The 15,241-nt window shown below is 43.2% G+C and overlaps 1 protein-coding gene and 1 long non-coding RNA gene across 2 annotated transcripts in view; one reads left to right on the forward strand and one right to left on the reverse strand.

Annotated features, from left to right (window-relative positions):
- Positions 1 to 15,241, reverse strand: part of SLC17A8 (solute carrier family 17 member 8) — a 60,958-nt gene that overhangs the window by 25,526 nt on the left and 20,191 nt on the right. Inside the window, exons 7-10 of the mRNA XM_077472290.1 lie at positions 12,346 to 12,485; positions 9,359 to 9,508; positions 9,103 to 9,235; positions 8,813 to 8,923 (exon numbers count right to left, since the gene is read on the reverse strand). Of these exons, the coding sequence (XP_077328416.1) occupies positions 8,813 to 8,923; positions 9,103 to 9,235; positions 9,359 to 9,508; positions 12,346 to 12,485 (534 nt within the window). The remainder of the gene's footprint in view (positions 1 to 8,812; positions 8,924 to 9,102; positions 9,236 to 9,358; positions 9,509 to 12,345; positions 12,486 to 15,241) is intronic.
- LOC143962814 (uncharacterized) overlaps positions 1 to 15,241 on the forward strand; it is a 60,963-nt gene that overhangs the window by 14,142 nt on the left and 31,580 nt on the right. The window lies entirely within an intron of this gene.

The following is a 15,241-nucleotide window of genomic DNA, read 5'->3' on the forward strand; positions in this document are numbered from 1 at the left end:
AAACAAAATGATCATTTGCATTCTAAAATAACAAATGCTCCATCTGGCATACATAACAGATTAACCAGATGTTATCAGGCCGCAGTCTCAACATTAATTAAAGGAACACTCAAGCATTAGCGCCATTGTTTGAAGAAATGAAAACAAGAGGAAGCAGTGGAAGATGTTTAATTAAGCGCTGACCATATTAAAGTATCTTTAAACAGCAGTTGCAGAAAAGAATGATAAAAACAGAAGAAGTGATAACATTAGGGAATATTACCCCTATTTCATGAGGCTTATGTCCAAACTATATATGTGGCATATATAAAAAAAAACAGTAGAGAATGGGAGGATGCAAGAAAGATACTTATTGCCAATAGAGAGAAGTGAGAAAAATTGGGGACAAGTAACAGCTTTAGTAATTTTACCCTATACATTATTATTATTATGATCCTGGGGCACTTGGGTCTTCTGGATTCTAGCAATCCCTGCTGTTGATCTAACTATTTAGTATCTAGCAGAAAGAAAGTTGTATAGGCTATAGGTACACAGGAGGTATTACACAAGAAATCACATTTTTAGCGATTATTCTCTAGCAGTTAATCAATAAACAGTTGGAATTAATGGCTCTCTAAAATATCCTTCCGACAACACAAGTCGCATGTAGTAGCAATTATTTTTATGATGTACTATGCTCCAGTTATGTTCAATTTTTAATTGCTATTACATGCTTCTGTAAGCTACTTTTGTAACTTTCTTCACAGGAAACGAATTGCTCCATATGTTTGATCAATAGCTATACCTAGCTATTAAAATTGAATTCAAGTCTATAAAGAAACATTTCTGGCAGGTAGGCTTTTATTGCGTAAGAGACTCTGGGGTTGCTTTACTAAAGGCAAATAGGTACTTTGCAAGAGATATTGTACTTTGCATTGGAATTTTCCCCAGAGCTTAGTGAATGTGGTGAAATCTCGAATTGCAAAGACTATCCAATCAAGTACAAGCAAATAAAAAATAAATAAAAAAAAAGCATTTCTGGTTGCACATGATTGGCTACGTCAGCAAAGCTTCACATCATTCACTAAGCACCATGCAAAGTGCAACTTCCCTTGCAAAGTGAACATCTGTTTGCCTTTAGTAAACAAACCCTTCAGTTTGATTCTAAATGTCCTCTTCTGCCTGCCATACGTAGGTCAATGTACATTCTTGGTATGATTTAGGTGCCAGGATGAATTAACTCCCATGCACGTGTGCGGGAGTTAACCCTCCTGAACCAGTCAATCAAGATGGCTGAAGACACCGAAGGAGAAAAGAAGGCTGGGCTAGCAGCTATGGCAGAGTGACATAGATTACAAAGTTGGAAGGGATTCTGTGCATACTTGAACATTATTTCAAAAGTGCTGGGAACCCTCAGTGAATTTTAGGTCCCCTTTAGGCACTAAAGATCTCTGTCTAAATAAGTACCAAATCCAGTTACCATCTAATGCACAAGCCTTATATATATATATATATATATATATATATATATATATATATATATATATATGTGTGTGTATATAGCACCTCTTACATTTTTTCATCCCACTGCAGTGCAAGCAGGCACAGTTTATATGAGAGTGCCTACCCTCTGAATTCAGGAGGATTACAGTATTGTTGCCACACCCCATTACAGGAACCTGTATTAGATGGACTTCACTGGCAGGCTCAACAGGTATTCGTGGGACTTTGTAAGAGAACCAAGAATAAATTGCAAGTGCAGATGCATGTATAGTTAAGTGTAGCACATATTTCTTTTGTACCTGGGAGGCCATAGTTCAACTTTAATAATACATTATTTTAATATTGTTAAGTAGGGATGAGCCGAACACCCCCCGGTTCGGTTCGCACCAGAACTTGCGAACGACCCCCGCGTTCGAAACGAACGTTAGAACCCCATTGAAGTCTATGGGACTCGAACGTTCGAAATGGAAAGTGCAAATTTTAACGGCTAATATGCAAGATAGTGTCCTAAAAAGGGTTTGGGGACCTCGCTCCTGCCCCAGGGGACATGGGTCACTGCAAAAAAAAGTTTTAAAAACTGCCATTTTGGCGGGAGCACTGATTTTAATGACGATTAAAGTGAAAAAAAAAGGTGAAATATTCCTTTAAATATGGTGCCTGGGGGGTGTCTGTAGTATGCCTGTGAAGTGCCACGTGTTTCCCGTGCTTGGAACAGTCCCTGCACAAAATGACATTAAACGGAAATAACACCATTTAAAACTGCTTGCGGTTTTAATGTTATATCTGGTTCCTGCAATATGGTTGAAAATCATTCAGAAAAATGGCATGGGTAGCCCTCCCTACCCATTACCAGGCTATTTGGGTCTTGTACGCATATTAAGGGGAACCCCGTACCCATATTAAAAAAAGGAAATGCGTGTGGCCCCCAGGCCCTATATACTCAGAACAGCAGTATACAGGCGGTGCAAACAAGACAGGGACTGTGTAGGTTTGTTGTGTTAAGTTGAATCTGTTTGTAATTTTCAACCGGTACATTTTTAAAGTGTAGCTCCAGTCAAACAAACTATTTTTAAGCTTTTTGGAAAACATAGGGAAGGGTTATCACCCCTGTATAATTTGTTTTGTCGTCCATCTTTTTTCATCTCACTTGCTGCTGTCTCCTTGCGTTTGCAAGTAGGAGATGTTTGTAAGTTGGATGTTTGAAAGTAGGGGCCTGCCCTATATTATAGCGGTATGTACTGGGTACAGAGCACGCAGACAGCACGCACTATCTCCTAACACTACTGACTGCAAGCTCTATTATTAACCACTTGACCACTGGGCACTTAAACACCCTTAATAACCAGACCAATTTTCAGCTTTCGGTGCCCTCACATTTTGAATGACAATTACTCAGTCATGCAACACTGGACCTATAGGAAATGTTTGTCCTTTTTTTCACACAAATAGAGCTTTCTTTTGGTGGTATTTAATCACCTCTCAGTTTTTTATTTTTTGTGCTATAAAAGAAAAAAGACCGAAAATTCTGCGAAAAAATGAATTTTTCTTCGTTTCTGTTATAAAATTTAGCAGATTAGTAATTTTTTCTTCATAAATTTTGGCCAAAATTCATACTACTACATATCTTTGGTAAAAATAAGTACAAATTGGTGGATATTATTTGTTCTTTGTGAAAGTTATAGAGTCCACAAGCTATGGTGCCAATATCTGAAAATTGATCACACCTGAAGTACTGACGACCTATTTCCTTTTTTTTTTTTTTTCCACAAAATTGTCATATTATCAGGTTATTTCACACACACAGCATATGCATACCAAAAGACCCTGGAGAATACAATGGTGGTCGTTGCAAATTTTTATCTCACACGGTATTTGCACAGCAATTTTTCAAACGCGTTTTTTGGGGGGAAAAAACTGTTTTGTGCTTAAAAAACAAACAAAAAAAACAGTAAAGTTAGCCCAATGTTTGCATAAAGTGAAAGATGAAGTTATGCTGAGTAAATAGATATTAAACATGTCACTCTTCAAAATTGCACATGCCCGTGGAATGGCGCCAAACGTCGCTACTTAAAAAATCCCCATAGGCGACGCTTAAAATTTTTTTTACTGGTTACATGTTTTGAGTTGCAGAGGAGGTCTAGGACTAGAATTATTGCTCTCGCTCTAACGTTCTCGGCGATACCTCACATGTGTGGTTTGAACACCGTTTTCATATGTGGGCGGGGCTTACGCATGCGTTCGCTTCTGCATGCGAGCACATGGGGACATGGGCGCTTTAAAAAATTTTTTTTATTTTTTTATTGTTCATTTTACTTTATTTATTTTAGTTTGACATTTTTTTCCCCAAAAATATATTTTTGATCACTTTTATTCCTATTACCAGGAATGTAAACATCCCTGGTAATAGGAATATGGGGTGACAGGTCCTCTTTACAGTGAAATCTGGGGGTCAACATCTCCACATCTCACCTCTAGGCTGGGAAGCCTGAAATAAAAAATAAAAAAAAGATTCTGGCTTTGATCGTACTGGCGAGTTGGTAGAAGCACCGGAGGGCGGTGAGGGGTGGGGGGCGTCTATGGCTGGGTATTTCAGGGTATCACCGAGTATGGCTGGGTATCTCTGAGTATGGCTGGGTATGGCAATTTATGGCAGAGTATTGGCGGGGTATTGGCGGGGTACTACAGAGTAATAGCAGGGTACTGCAGAGTATTGGGGGGTACTCCAGAGTAATGGTAGGGTACTGCAGAGTAATGGGGGTTACTGCAGAGTAATGGGGGGTACTGCAGAGTAATGGCAGGGTACTCCAGAGTAATGGCAGGGTACTGCACTGCAGAGTAATGGCGGGGTACTGCAGAGTAATGGCGGGGTACTGCAGAGTATTGGGGGGTACTGCAGAGTAATGGCGGGGTACTGCAGAGTAATGGCGGGGTACTGCAGAGTATGCACTGGTATTGCAGAGTATTGGCAGGGAATTGAGGGGTTAAATTCGGTGAGCAGCGATGTGGGCACTGCAGATGCAGCCCACATCGCTGCTGACACCGATCTCTTTCCCCTCCGCTGTACCGATCGGTACAGAGAGGGGAGGGAGGAACTGGCGTCATAACATGACGCCGGTTTGTTTACAAGTGGTCACTCCGTCATTTGACGGAGCGATCACGTGGTAAACGGGCGCGACGAGCGGCCGTTTACCGTGATCCGTGATGCGCCGGGTCCTGTGGACCCGGCGGTCACGGATGCTCTCGAGTGCGCGCCCCAGGGGGTGCGCGAGAGCAGAATTCTGGGAGGCCGTTAATTAACGGCCTCTCAGAGTTAAACAACCGCCCTGAAGCCGTTAATCGGCAATGGGCAGTTGTTAAGTGGTTAAAGCTAGATCACTAGCTATATAGGTGAGGTGAATATAGTGGTGTATACTGCGGTCAGGGCACAGACAACAACCACTACACAGCAGCAAGATAGGAAATCAGCCAAAAACGATTGGTGTGTACTGTGTTGAAGGTACACAGAACACCCACTGCTTCAGATGCTAACACACTACACGAGGCCGCCTCAAAGGCGGCCTTATATAGTGTGGGGCGTGCACTACACAGCCTGAGCTATGATTGGCCACAGGCAGGATGCCTGTGGCCAATCATGGCTCTCCTCGCTGCTGGCGCTATGATTGGCCAAGCATGCGGGGTCACAGTGCATGCTTGGCCAATCATGAGCCAGCAATGCACTGCGCCACCGCAGTGCATAGTGGTCCGCGCGCGCCACTCGTATTTTGACGCGAACGGCCCAAAGTTCGGAATTCGCCGAACAGCCAATGTTCGAGTCGAACGTACGTTCGACTCGAACACGAAGCTCATCCCTATTGTTAAGTTCCAACAATCTCCCAAGCAGCTCTGTGCCTATTGGCATAAGATAATCTTCTCCTGATCTAATCAGTGTATAGTTGGATCAGGCAACAGTCATGCCAGCTCACACTGCCTGATCACAGCACATATTCCTGTGCCAAGCCTTCTCTGGGGAAGAATTGATTGACTGATTAGAATTTCCTGGGTTGCCATCTTCTTCGCCTGGGGGAAGCTGCCTCCAAGGGTACCCCTTCCTCTTCCACAGTCATTACTTCCAGGGAAAACACCTTAACCTATATTAAATCAAAACTCAGCACAAATCCTTCCCCCAAATCCCCCCTCCCAGCACAAATTCTCCTTCCCAGTACAAATCCTCCCCCCAGATCCCCCCTCTTAGCACAGATCTTTCCCCCGAATCCCCCAAATAGCACAAATCCCCATCCCTAAATCCCCCTTCCTAGCACATACCCCCTCAAATCTCCCTCCCAGCACAAATCATCCCCCTAAATGTCCCCTTCTACCACAAATCCTCGACCCCCACCCCCCCATTCCCCTATCCCAGTACAAATTCCTCCCTCCCAAATCCCATCCCCTTAGCACAAATCCCTCACATCCACACAATACCCCCCTCACCCTCCTTCTTTGTACAAATATTCTCTCCCCAAATGTCCCCTCCTAGCGCAAATACCCCCCCCACTCCCCCTGGCAACACAATTCCCCCACCATAATCCCTCCTAGCACAATCCCCTCTCCAGGTCACCTCTTCATACACAAATTCTTTTGACCCCCACAAATCCCACCTCTCAGAAAAAAATCCATCGTGCCCTCTTCAAGCACAAATCCCGCCCCCATCTCTCCTCCTTGCAAAAATCCCCCCCATCTCCCTTCCTAGCACTAGTCCTCTCTCCCCTCTCCTTTCTTTTTTTTTTTTTAGCCAGCAAAAAGTTTTATTTGGCATTAAACACATACAGTCGAAGAATTCTCACTTAGATCACATATGGCAAGTATGTAAATTTCCAAAAATAATAAAAACCGTGCCTTTTACTTAGTGTTAAGGCCCATACACACGATCAGACTTTTTGACAACAAACATGCAAATTAGCTGTTTTGGAGCAACATCCGACCGTGTGTACGCTCCATCGGACAAACTTTTTTGGTTTTCATCAGACTTTTGTTGGCTGTGCGAACGGACAAACTTTCTGGCAACAAAAGTCAGATGGAGCAAAGTCTGATCGTGTGTACAGAAAACCATAGGACTTTTGTACAACGTACAAACAGGCATGCTCAGAACCAATGCAAAAGATCAGACAACAATACAGAAGTTGACCAAAGGTGGCGGTAAAGAGCAGAAAAACCACATGATTTGGTGAAAGTTGGCTGAAAAAGTCCTGCTGTGTGTATGCAATACAAGTTCAGGGCCGACGCCCTTTGTACAAAAATCCAAGGGAAAGTTTGTACAAAGTCCTATCGTGTGTATGAGGCTTTATAGTCACCATCACCAAACATCAAGCATCTATGACTATATTCCACACTTCCCCCTGCCCCCTCGCCTTTTAAATGCCCTTGTCTTGCACAAATCACCCATCCTCCCCAATCATAGTACAAATCGCCCCACCAAATCCCCCTCCTAGCACAAATCGTCCACTCCTTTTGACAGACAGCTAGCAGGAAGAGTTTTTGTGTTTGTCTCAAATGAAGTAGAAAATAGTTAAAATCCATTAACCCATCAGGTTTTCTTTGGCGTCTCTTCCCATTTGGGAGATTTTCCTTCACTTCCTGGCTTGTAGACGAAGGAAATCTAATCTTAAGGCCCATACACACGATCAGACTTTTTGACAACAAACATGCAAATTAGCTGTTTTGGAGCAACATCCGACTGTTTGTACGCTCCATCGGACAAACTTTTTTGGTTTTCATCTGACTTTTGTTGGCTGTGCGCACGGACAAACTTTCTAGCAACAAAAGTCCGATGGAGCAAAGTCTGATCGTGTGTACAGAAAACCATAGGACTTTTGTACAAAGTACAAACAGGCATGCTCAGAACCAATGCAAAAGATCAGACAACAATACAGAAGTTGACCAAAGGTGGCGGTAAAGAGCAGAAAAACCACATGATTTGGTGAAAGTTGGCTGAAAAAGTCCTGCTGTGTGTATGCAATACAAGTTCAGGGCCGACGCCCTTTGTACAAAAATCCAAGGGAAAGTTTGTACAAAGTCCTATCATGTGTATGAGGCTTTAGACAGTTATCACTACAAAATGTGTCACTGCTGTAAGATTCCTGTTCAAAATTCAGGATATTCCTTAAGCCTCATACAGACGATCGGACTTTGTACAAACTTTCCTGTGGATTTTTGTACAAAGGGCATCGGCCGAGAACTTGTATTGCATACACACAGCAGGACTTTTTCAGCCAACTTTCACCAAATCAAGTGGTTTTTCTGCTCTTTACCGCAACCTTTGGTCAACTTCTGTATTGTTGTGTGATCTTTTGTATTGGTTCTGAGCATGCGTGTTTGTACTTTGTACAAAAATCCAATGGTTTTCTGTACACACGATCAGACTTTGCTCCATCGGACTTTTGTTGCCAGAAAGTTTGTCTGTTCACACAGCCAACAAAAGTCTGATGAAAACTGAAAAAGTTTGTCCGATGGAGCGTACACACGGTCGGATGTTGCTCCAAAACAGCTAATTTGCATGTTTGTTGTCAAAAAGTCCGATCGTGTGTATGGGCCTTTAATGTGATTGTAGCCGTATTAGTGCAATTGGGACAGAGAAAATTGAGTACTGTCCGTGATACTTTTTTTATTTGCACTAACATACAATTTTTCAGGACAAGCTTTCAGGATATGTCCCCTTCTTCAAGGTCCAAGCAGTACTATTCCTTCAAATGGACAGATAGAAAGGATTAATCAGCCCAACGTGAACATGGAGAGCAATAAAAGCTTGACTCAGACCACCAGTCTCCATTTGCTTGTTAAGCCTCATACACACGATAGGACTTTGTACAAACTTTCCCTTGGATTTTTGTACAAAGGGCGTCGGCCCTGAACTTGTATTGCATACACACAGCAGGACTTTTTCAGCCAACTTTCACCAAATCACGTGGTTTTTCTGCTCTTTACCGCCACCTTTGGTCAACTTCTGTAATGTTGTCTGATCTTTTGCATTGGTTCTGAGCATGCCTGTTTGTACTTTGTACAAATGTCCTATGGTTTTCTGTACACACGATCAGACTTTACTCCATCGGACTTTTGTTGCCAGAAAGTTTGTCCGTTCGCACAGCCAACAAAAGTCAGATGAAAACCAAAAAAGTTTGTCCGATGGAGCGTACACACGGTCGGACGTTGCTCCAAAACAGCTAATTTGCATGTTTGTTGTCAAAAAGTCTGATCGTGTGTATGGGCCTTTAGACTGACCCTTTATGGTAAATAAAATTGTAACACAGCAAACATATAATTCATGTTACATAATGTTTTTATTTTACTATAGTCTTACCTGATATAGCAAAGCCACTGAATCCAACAGCAAGAACAAGGAAAGAAATTGCAATGACCTTAGTGTGAGAATATCCAACTACCAGCAGCAGCGTGGCCTCCATTCCAAAACCTACACACATAATTTTGATGACATGGTTACTGCTGTCACAATCCCATCACATAGAACATTCATTACATATTACACCACATACATACTGTATGTGTTCTATTTACCAAAAAATCTAAAGTGGTAAAACACAGTAATAGTAGTAGTAGTAGTAACATTGAGAAACGTGATCATTTTATTACCTCCACAGTTCATGATTTTCCTTACAGTCGTAGTGCTCAAAATCTGCCTGCTTCTTAGGAAATCAGCTAGCTGCCCTCCAATGGGTACAATTATTGTCATCACCATGTGCGGTACTGCCGACAGTAGACCAACCTAAATGGACAAATACAGAGTTATTATCATCATGGCACATTTCAGTCAAATGACATGAGGTAAACAAAACAGATAATAATACATTTTGATACAGGAGAGACATCTGGTTATAGTTTGATGTACCTTACTTATGGGGAACCCGAAGACTTCTTCAAAGTAAGCAGGTTGGCTTATGAGCAATAAGTAAAATGTCCAACTGCGGCAAAAATTTGCTACAATGATTGCATAGACTGGCATTGAAGTAAAAAACTTCTTCCAAGGGGTTTTGAATTTCTACCAAGAGAAAAATAAAAAGCAGAAGCATTTTTTTTTTGGTTATCCTGTCACCATAATCCAGACTATACAATCCAGACTATAAACCAGTCACCATGATGTCATGATGGAAGGTGTGCATCCATAGGGGGAAAAGTTAGTACAGTACTGAACATGGGTTATAAATGTTATCTAAGCCCCCTCTCCCAATACAGAGATGGTTATTCTAATGTGGACTAGATAGCCTTCTTTCAGAAGCGTAACTAGAACCTTCAGGACCCCGGTGCAAGAAACCATGATGGGCCCCCCTTCCATGCGAGCTCCAGGCTTCCAATTTTGGGAGGGTGTCCATGGACATCCTCCCAGAACTCTGCATCCGGCATGACCCCTGGGACATGCATCCAGCGCAATCACAGCGGCCCTTTACTATGTGATCAGCTGATCACATATAAACAGACTTGCCGGTTATTCACAGCCCTTTCCTCCCACGCTGTGTCTGTGTGAGGAAAGGATTGCCGTTAACTGTCAAGAATGTCAGTAAATTGTTTACATTGATAATCAGTGCCCCAATCATCAGTGCCATCTATCTGTGCCCATCAATGCTGCCTATCAGTGCTCATCAATGCCGCCTATCAGTGCCCATGAATTCGGCCTATCAGTCCCACCTATCAGTGCTCATTAATGCCGCCTAACAGCATCCATCAGTGGCACCTATAAGTACTCTTCAATGCTGGCAATCAGTGGCATCTATCAGTGCTCATAAATACTGCCTGAGTTCTGCCTATAAGTGTTCCTCTGTGCCCATCAGTGCAGCCCATGAGTTCAGCCTATCAGTGCTCATCAATGCCCATCAGTGCCACCTATCATTACCCATCAATAACACCTATCAGTGCACATTAGTGCCTCCTATCAGTGCTACCTATCAGTGCTCATCAATGCGGCCCATCTGTCCCCATTAGTGCCTATCAGTGCCCATCAATACTTCTTATCAGTGCCCATCAACGCCTCCTATCAGTGCCCATCAGTGTCCCTATCAGTGCTCATCTGTGCCTCTTATCAGTGCCCATCAGTGCCTCCTATAAGTGCTCATCAGTGCTTCCTATCAGTGTTCATCAGTGCCTCCTATCAGTGCCCATCTGTGCCTCCTATCAGTGTCCACCAGTGCCTAATATCAGTGTCCACCAGTGCCTAATATCAGTGTCCATCAGTGCCTTCTATCAGTGTCCATCAGTGCCTTCTATCAGTTCTCAATGGTGCCTTCTATCAGTGCTCATCAGTGCCTTCTATTAGTGTCCATCAGTGCCGTCTATCAATGTCCATCAGTGCCTTCTATCAGTGCTCATCCGTTCCTTCTATCAGTGCCTTCTATCAGTGTCCATCAGTACCTTCTATCAGTGCTCATCAGTACCTTCTATTAGTGTCTATCAGTACCTTCTATCAGTGTCCATCAGTACCTTCTATCAGTGCTCATTAGTACCTTTTATCAGTGCCTTCTATCAGTGTCCATTGGTACCTTCTATCAATGCTCACCAGTACCTTCTATCAGTGTCCATCAGTACCTTCTATCAGTGCTCATTAGTACCTTTTATCAGTGCCTTCTATCAGTGTCCATTGGTACCTTCTATCAATGCTCACCAGTACCTTCTATCAGTGTCCATCAGTGCCGTATATCAGTGTCCATCAGTACCTTATATCAGTGTCCATCAGTACTTTCTATAAGTGCTCATCAGTACCTTCTATAAGTGCTCATCACTACCTTCTATCAGTGTCCATCAGTGCCTTTTATAAGTGCTCATCAGTACCTTCTATCACTGCCCATCAGTGCCGCCTGCCTTCAGGACAGCAGGGCTCTGAGCGGAGAGCGTGTTTCCCATGGAATAGCAATACTTCATATTCCCATTGCACACGTTCCTGGATATGTTCTCAAAATGTGGGTGCTGCAGCAACAACCAGCTGGATACTGGTTCAAGTCACAAAGTAGATATTTGCTAGAACACCATAGAGCGACACAAAATAGCGTCCAAATGGACAGTTTATTGTATGATCACAACACAAGGAGAGTGTAATGTTACAGAGTCACGTAGGACCCCTTCGTCACATGCCTGACAAAAGGGTTCCTGCGTGACTCTGAAACGTTGCACTCTCCGAGTGTTGTGATCATGCAATAAACTATCTGTTTGGACACTACTTTGTGTCGATCCATGGTGTGCTGGCAAATATCTACTTTGTCTCATGGAATAGCAGCACAGAGCCAGCATTGACAGTTCTATCTCCCCCTCCATCTGTCCTCTCTTGCACGGGATGAGAGAGGACACAAAGCTGATCTGCTCTCCCTTCTCCCTCCTCCTCTCTCCTGTGTGTGCTCCGCGGGCAGTCAAGTGCAAAGCTAACAAGCTCACATTTCCCGCAGAGCACACAGGAGGGGGGAGAAGGTGGAGCAGATCAGCTGTGTCCTCTGCCATCCCATGTGAGAGAGGACAGACGGAGGGGGAGAGAGAACTGTAAATGCCGGTGTCTCTGTGCTGCTGTTCCATGAGAGACGCTCTCCGCTCAAAGCCGTGCGAATAGCAATCCCGCTAGGGCCCCTCTACAGTGACAGAATGCCAGGGCCCAGTCGCAAGTGTGACTGCTGCAACCTTGGTAATTCTGCCACTGCCTCCTTTCTAATAACTAGATGAGGGCATAAATATTTTCTATAATGCACAGCAAGTTTACTTGTTTTTGACTTAGTACTGCTAAATAGCCAGTATCCTATGACCTGGACCTCTGAAAACCTTACAGATATTTTTAATAATTATTCCACAAGCAATGACCAGATTTACAAATAAATGTTCACACATAGTCAGGTCAAAACTTACGCTAGTTGTAACTAAACTGCTGTTTTCTCCTATGCTTGATTCAATGTATGATTTTTCCTCAGGGCTGATGAAAGGATGTGCAGCTGGGCCCTCTGTAGCATGCAGAAGCCAAAACACGTACCAGATAATGCCAAACACACCTGAATGATAAAGCCGCACAAAACATGTAATAGTGAAAATGTACACTGATTAGTCAATAATAATACTCATTCTTTGATAAAAAGAGAAGCATCCAATGAAATAAATAATATTGATCAGCAGTGGTCAACTTTCTTGACACGGGGGAAGCCTCAAGCGTGGCTCTCTGGCTCTCAACATCACCAAAGGGCTACACATAAAATCCTGTGGATATTAATTGTCAGAGACAGCAGACACACAACAGGATACAGTCAAAAACTATGGGCATGATACAAGAGTTTATCATACACTGCAGACATGATACAGGAGATTGTCAGAAACTGCAGACATGATAAGAGAAATGGTCAGAGACTGTGGCCATTTTACAGGAGATGGTCAGCAACTGTGGACACGATACAAGAGATTTTCAGAGACTGCAAACATGACATAACAGATGGTCAGAGACTGCAGACATTATACAAAAAATGGTCAGAGACTGTGGACATTTTACAGGAGATGGTCAGAAACTGTGGACATGATACAAGAGATGGTCAAAGACTGCAAACATGACATAACAGATGGTCAGAGACTGCAGACATGTTACATGAGAAGTTCAGAGACTGTGAACATACTAAAAGGAGACTACTTAAAATGACTGCTATAACAGGCCAGTAGAGAAATACAGATTAGTGTTTGCAGCTGCAGGGGCCCAGTGGACTGCATAAATGTGCCAGTGGGCTGCAGGTTGGGCACAAGGGATTTAGATAATGTAACTTTTTTAACTGGAAGTAGAAAGATATGTACATATTGTCCTGTTTTAAAAAATGTTTTATTATCTTAGCAGTTTTTCAAAAAGCACACACCCTGATCAATATATAGCTACTAAAAGGTAAAATGTCTCTCTATGTGTGTAAGCTTCTTGTCTATCTATCCAAAACTTACATAGAAGTGAGGATTGCTTCCTCTCTCCAACATGACAACTCTGGGCCAATCACCAATCACCAGAGCTGCCACCTGATGGCCTATGCCCTTCCATACACAGAAGTACCAGGTATTATCTTCATTACCAGTGGCTGCACTGACTGGCAGGGGAACACAGGAAAGGTTGTAGTGGAGTCCTCCACTGTCAGAACATGTGTGCCAGAGCCTAATAGCGTACCTTCTCTGGAAGACCCAGCTACTGTGAGGCGCACCTACCCAATTGCTAATGGAGTACTCTAATGCCGCGTACACACGATCGGAATTCTCGTCGGAAAAAGCTCTAAAGGTTTTCCAGACAGAATTCCAACAGAATTCCGACAGAATTCCGACGGAATTCGGCTCAAGCTGTCTTGCCTACACACGGTCACACCAAATTCCGATCGTTTATAACGTGGTGACGTACAACATGTACAACAGGACTAGAAAAAGGAAGTTCAATAGCCAGTAGCCAATAGCTTCTGTCTCATAGTTGAATCTGAGCATGCGTGATTTTTGGCATGTCGGAATTGCATACAGACGATCGGAATTTCCGATAGAAAGTTTTTCGGTCTGGAAAATTGAGAACATGCTATCAATTTTTGGCTGGCGGAAATTCAGACAGCTAAATTCCGATGGAGCATACACACAGTCGCATTTTCAGATGAAAAGCTCTCATCTGTCTTTTTCTGGCCGGAATTCCAATCGCGTGTATGCGGCATAATTCCAGTGGAGTGGCCCTTTGTCTTTGGATCCCGCCAGCTGTTCATCTGTGTTACCATAACACCTCTGGACTTCACTGAGACTGTCTATAAGGATAATCGCAAATAGCCCCTTCCGCCCTCCTTGTCCTTGGGCCTTTGATTATACCTGCTGTTCATCTGTGTTACCAGAGCTGCCCTAGACTTCACTGTGAGGGATGCTGTGTCTTAGTATAATCGCAAGTAAGTGTGTTCAGAAGTGTTTTACTGAAGTAGTGATTCTCAGCTTTACTCTCTGTTATTAAAGACTATGCTACTGTATGCAGCCAACTTACTCTGATTGAGTCACAGAGACGTTGCTGTAAAGCATCCATGTTTGTGCAGCTTTTATAATCTGCTTTGCATTATTCTGCCATGTATGCATGCTATGTCATCCTAAAATTGTTTTGCATTATTTCTTCTTACTTTGCAAGTAACATGTATTCCCTGGTTGACCATTCAACTAATGATCTATTCTGTTAAACCCTTCAGAGCCACACTATAGCCAAATGACGGCTACAGTTGGGATCTGCTTTGCCGTGAGGCCGTCAATAGTCGTCCTCCCTTTTGCACGCTCCCCCTGAAGAGGACGCACGGTGCATGCTGTGATCACCCAGTCAATGAGACTCAAGGTGATTACAGATCCGAGTAAGGAGTCAATCCTGGCCACTTACCACGTGATCAGCTGTCAGCTGTCACCAACGAGTGACACCTATCAATGCCCACCAGTGGTGACAATTAGTGCCTCATCATTGCCACCTAGCAGTGCCCATCAGTGCCACCTATCATTGCCCTTCAGTGCCACCTCTCAGTGCCCACCAATGCCACTTATCAGTGCTCCTCAGTGCCACCTTTTTAATGCCCATCAGTGCCGCCATATCAGTGCCCATCAGTGTAGCCTTATCAGTGCCCATCAATTCAGTGAAGCCTATCAGTGCCCATCAGTGCAGTGCAGCCAATCAGGGCCCATAAGTGTAGCCTCATCAATGAAGGAGGAAAATTACCTGTTTGCAAAATGTATTAACAAAATATAAAACGGTTTTGTATTTTTTTTTTTTTTAAATGTAGGTCTTTTAAAAAAA

The sequence above is a fragment of the Lithobates pipiens genome, unplaced genomic scaffold (assembly GCF_037356315.1).
Source record: "Lithobates pipiens isolate NorthernLeopardFrog02 unplaced genomic scaffold, aLitPip1_a1.2 Scaffold_8, whole genome shotgun sequence".
Lineage (NCBI taxonomy): Eukaryota > Metazoa > Chordata > Amphibia > Anura > Ranidae > Lithobates > Lithobates pipiens.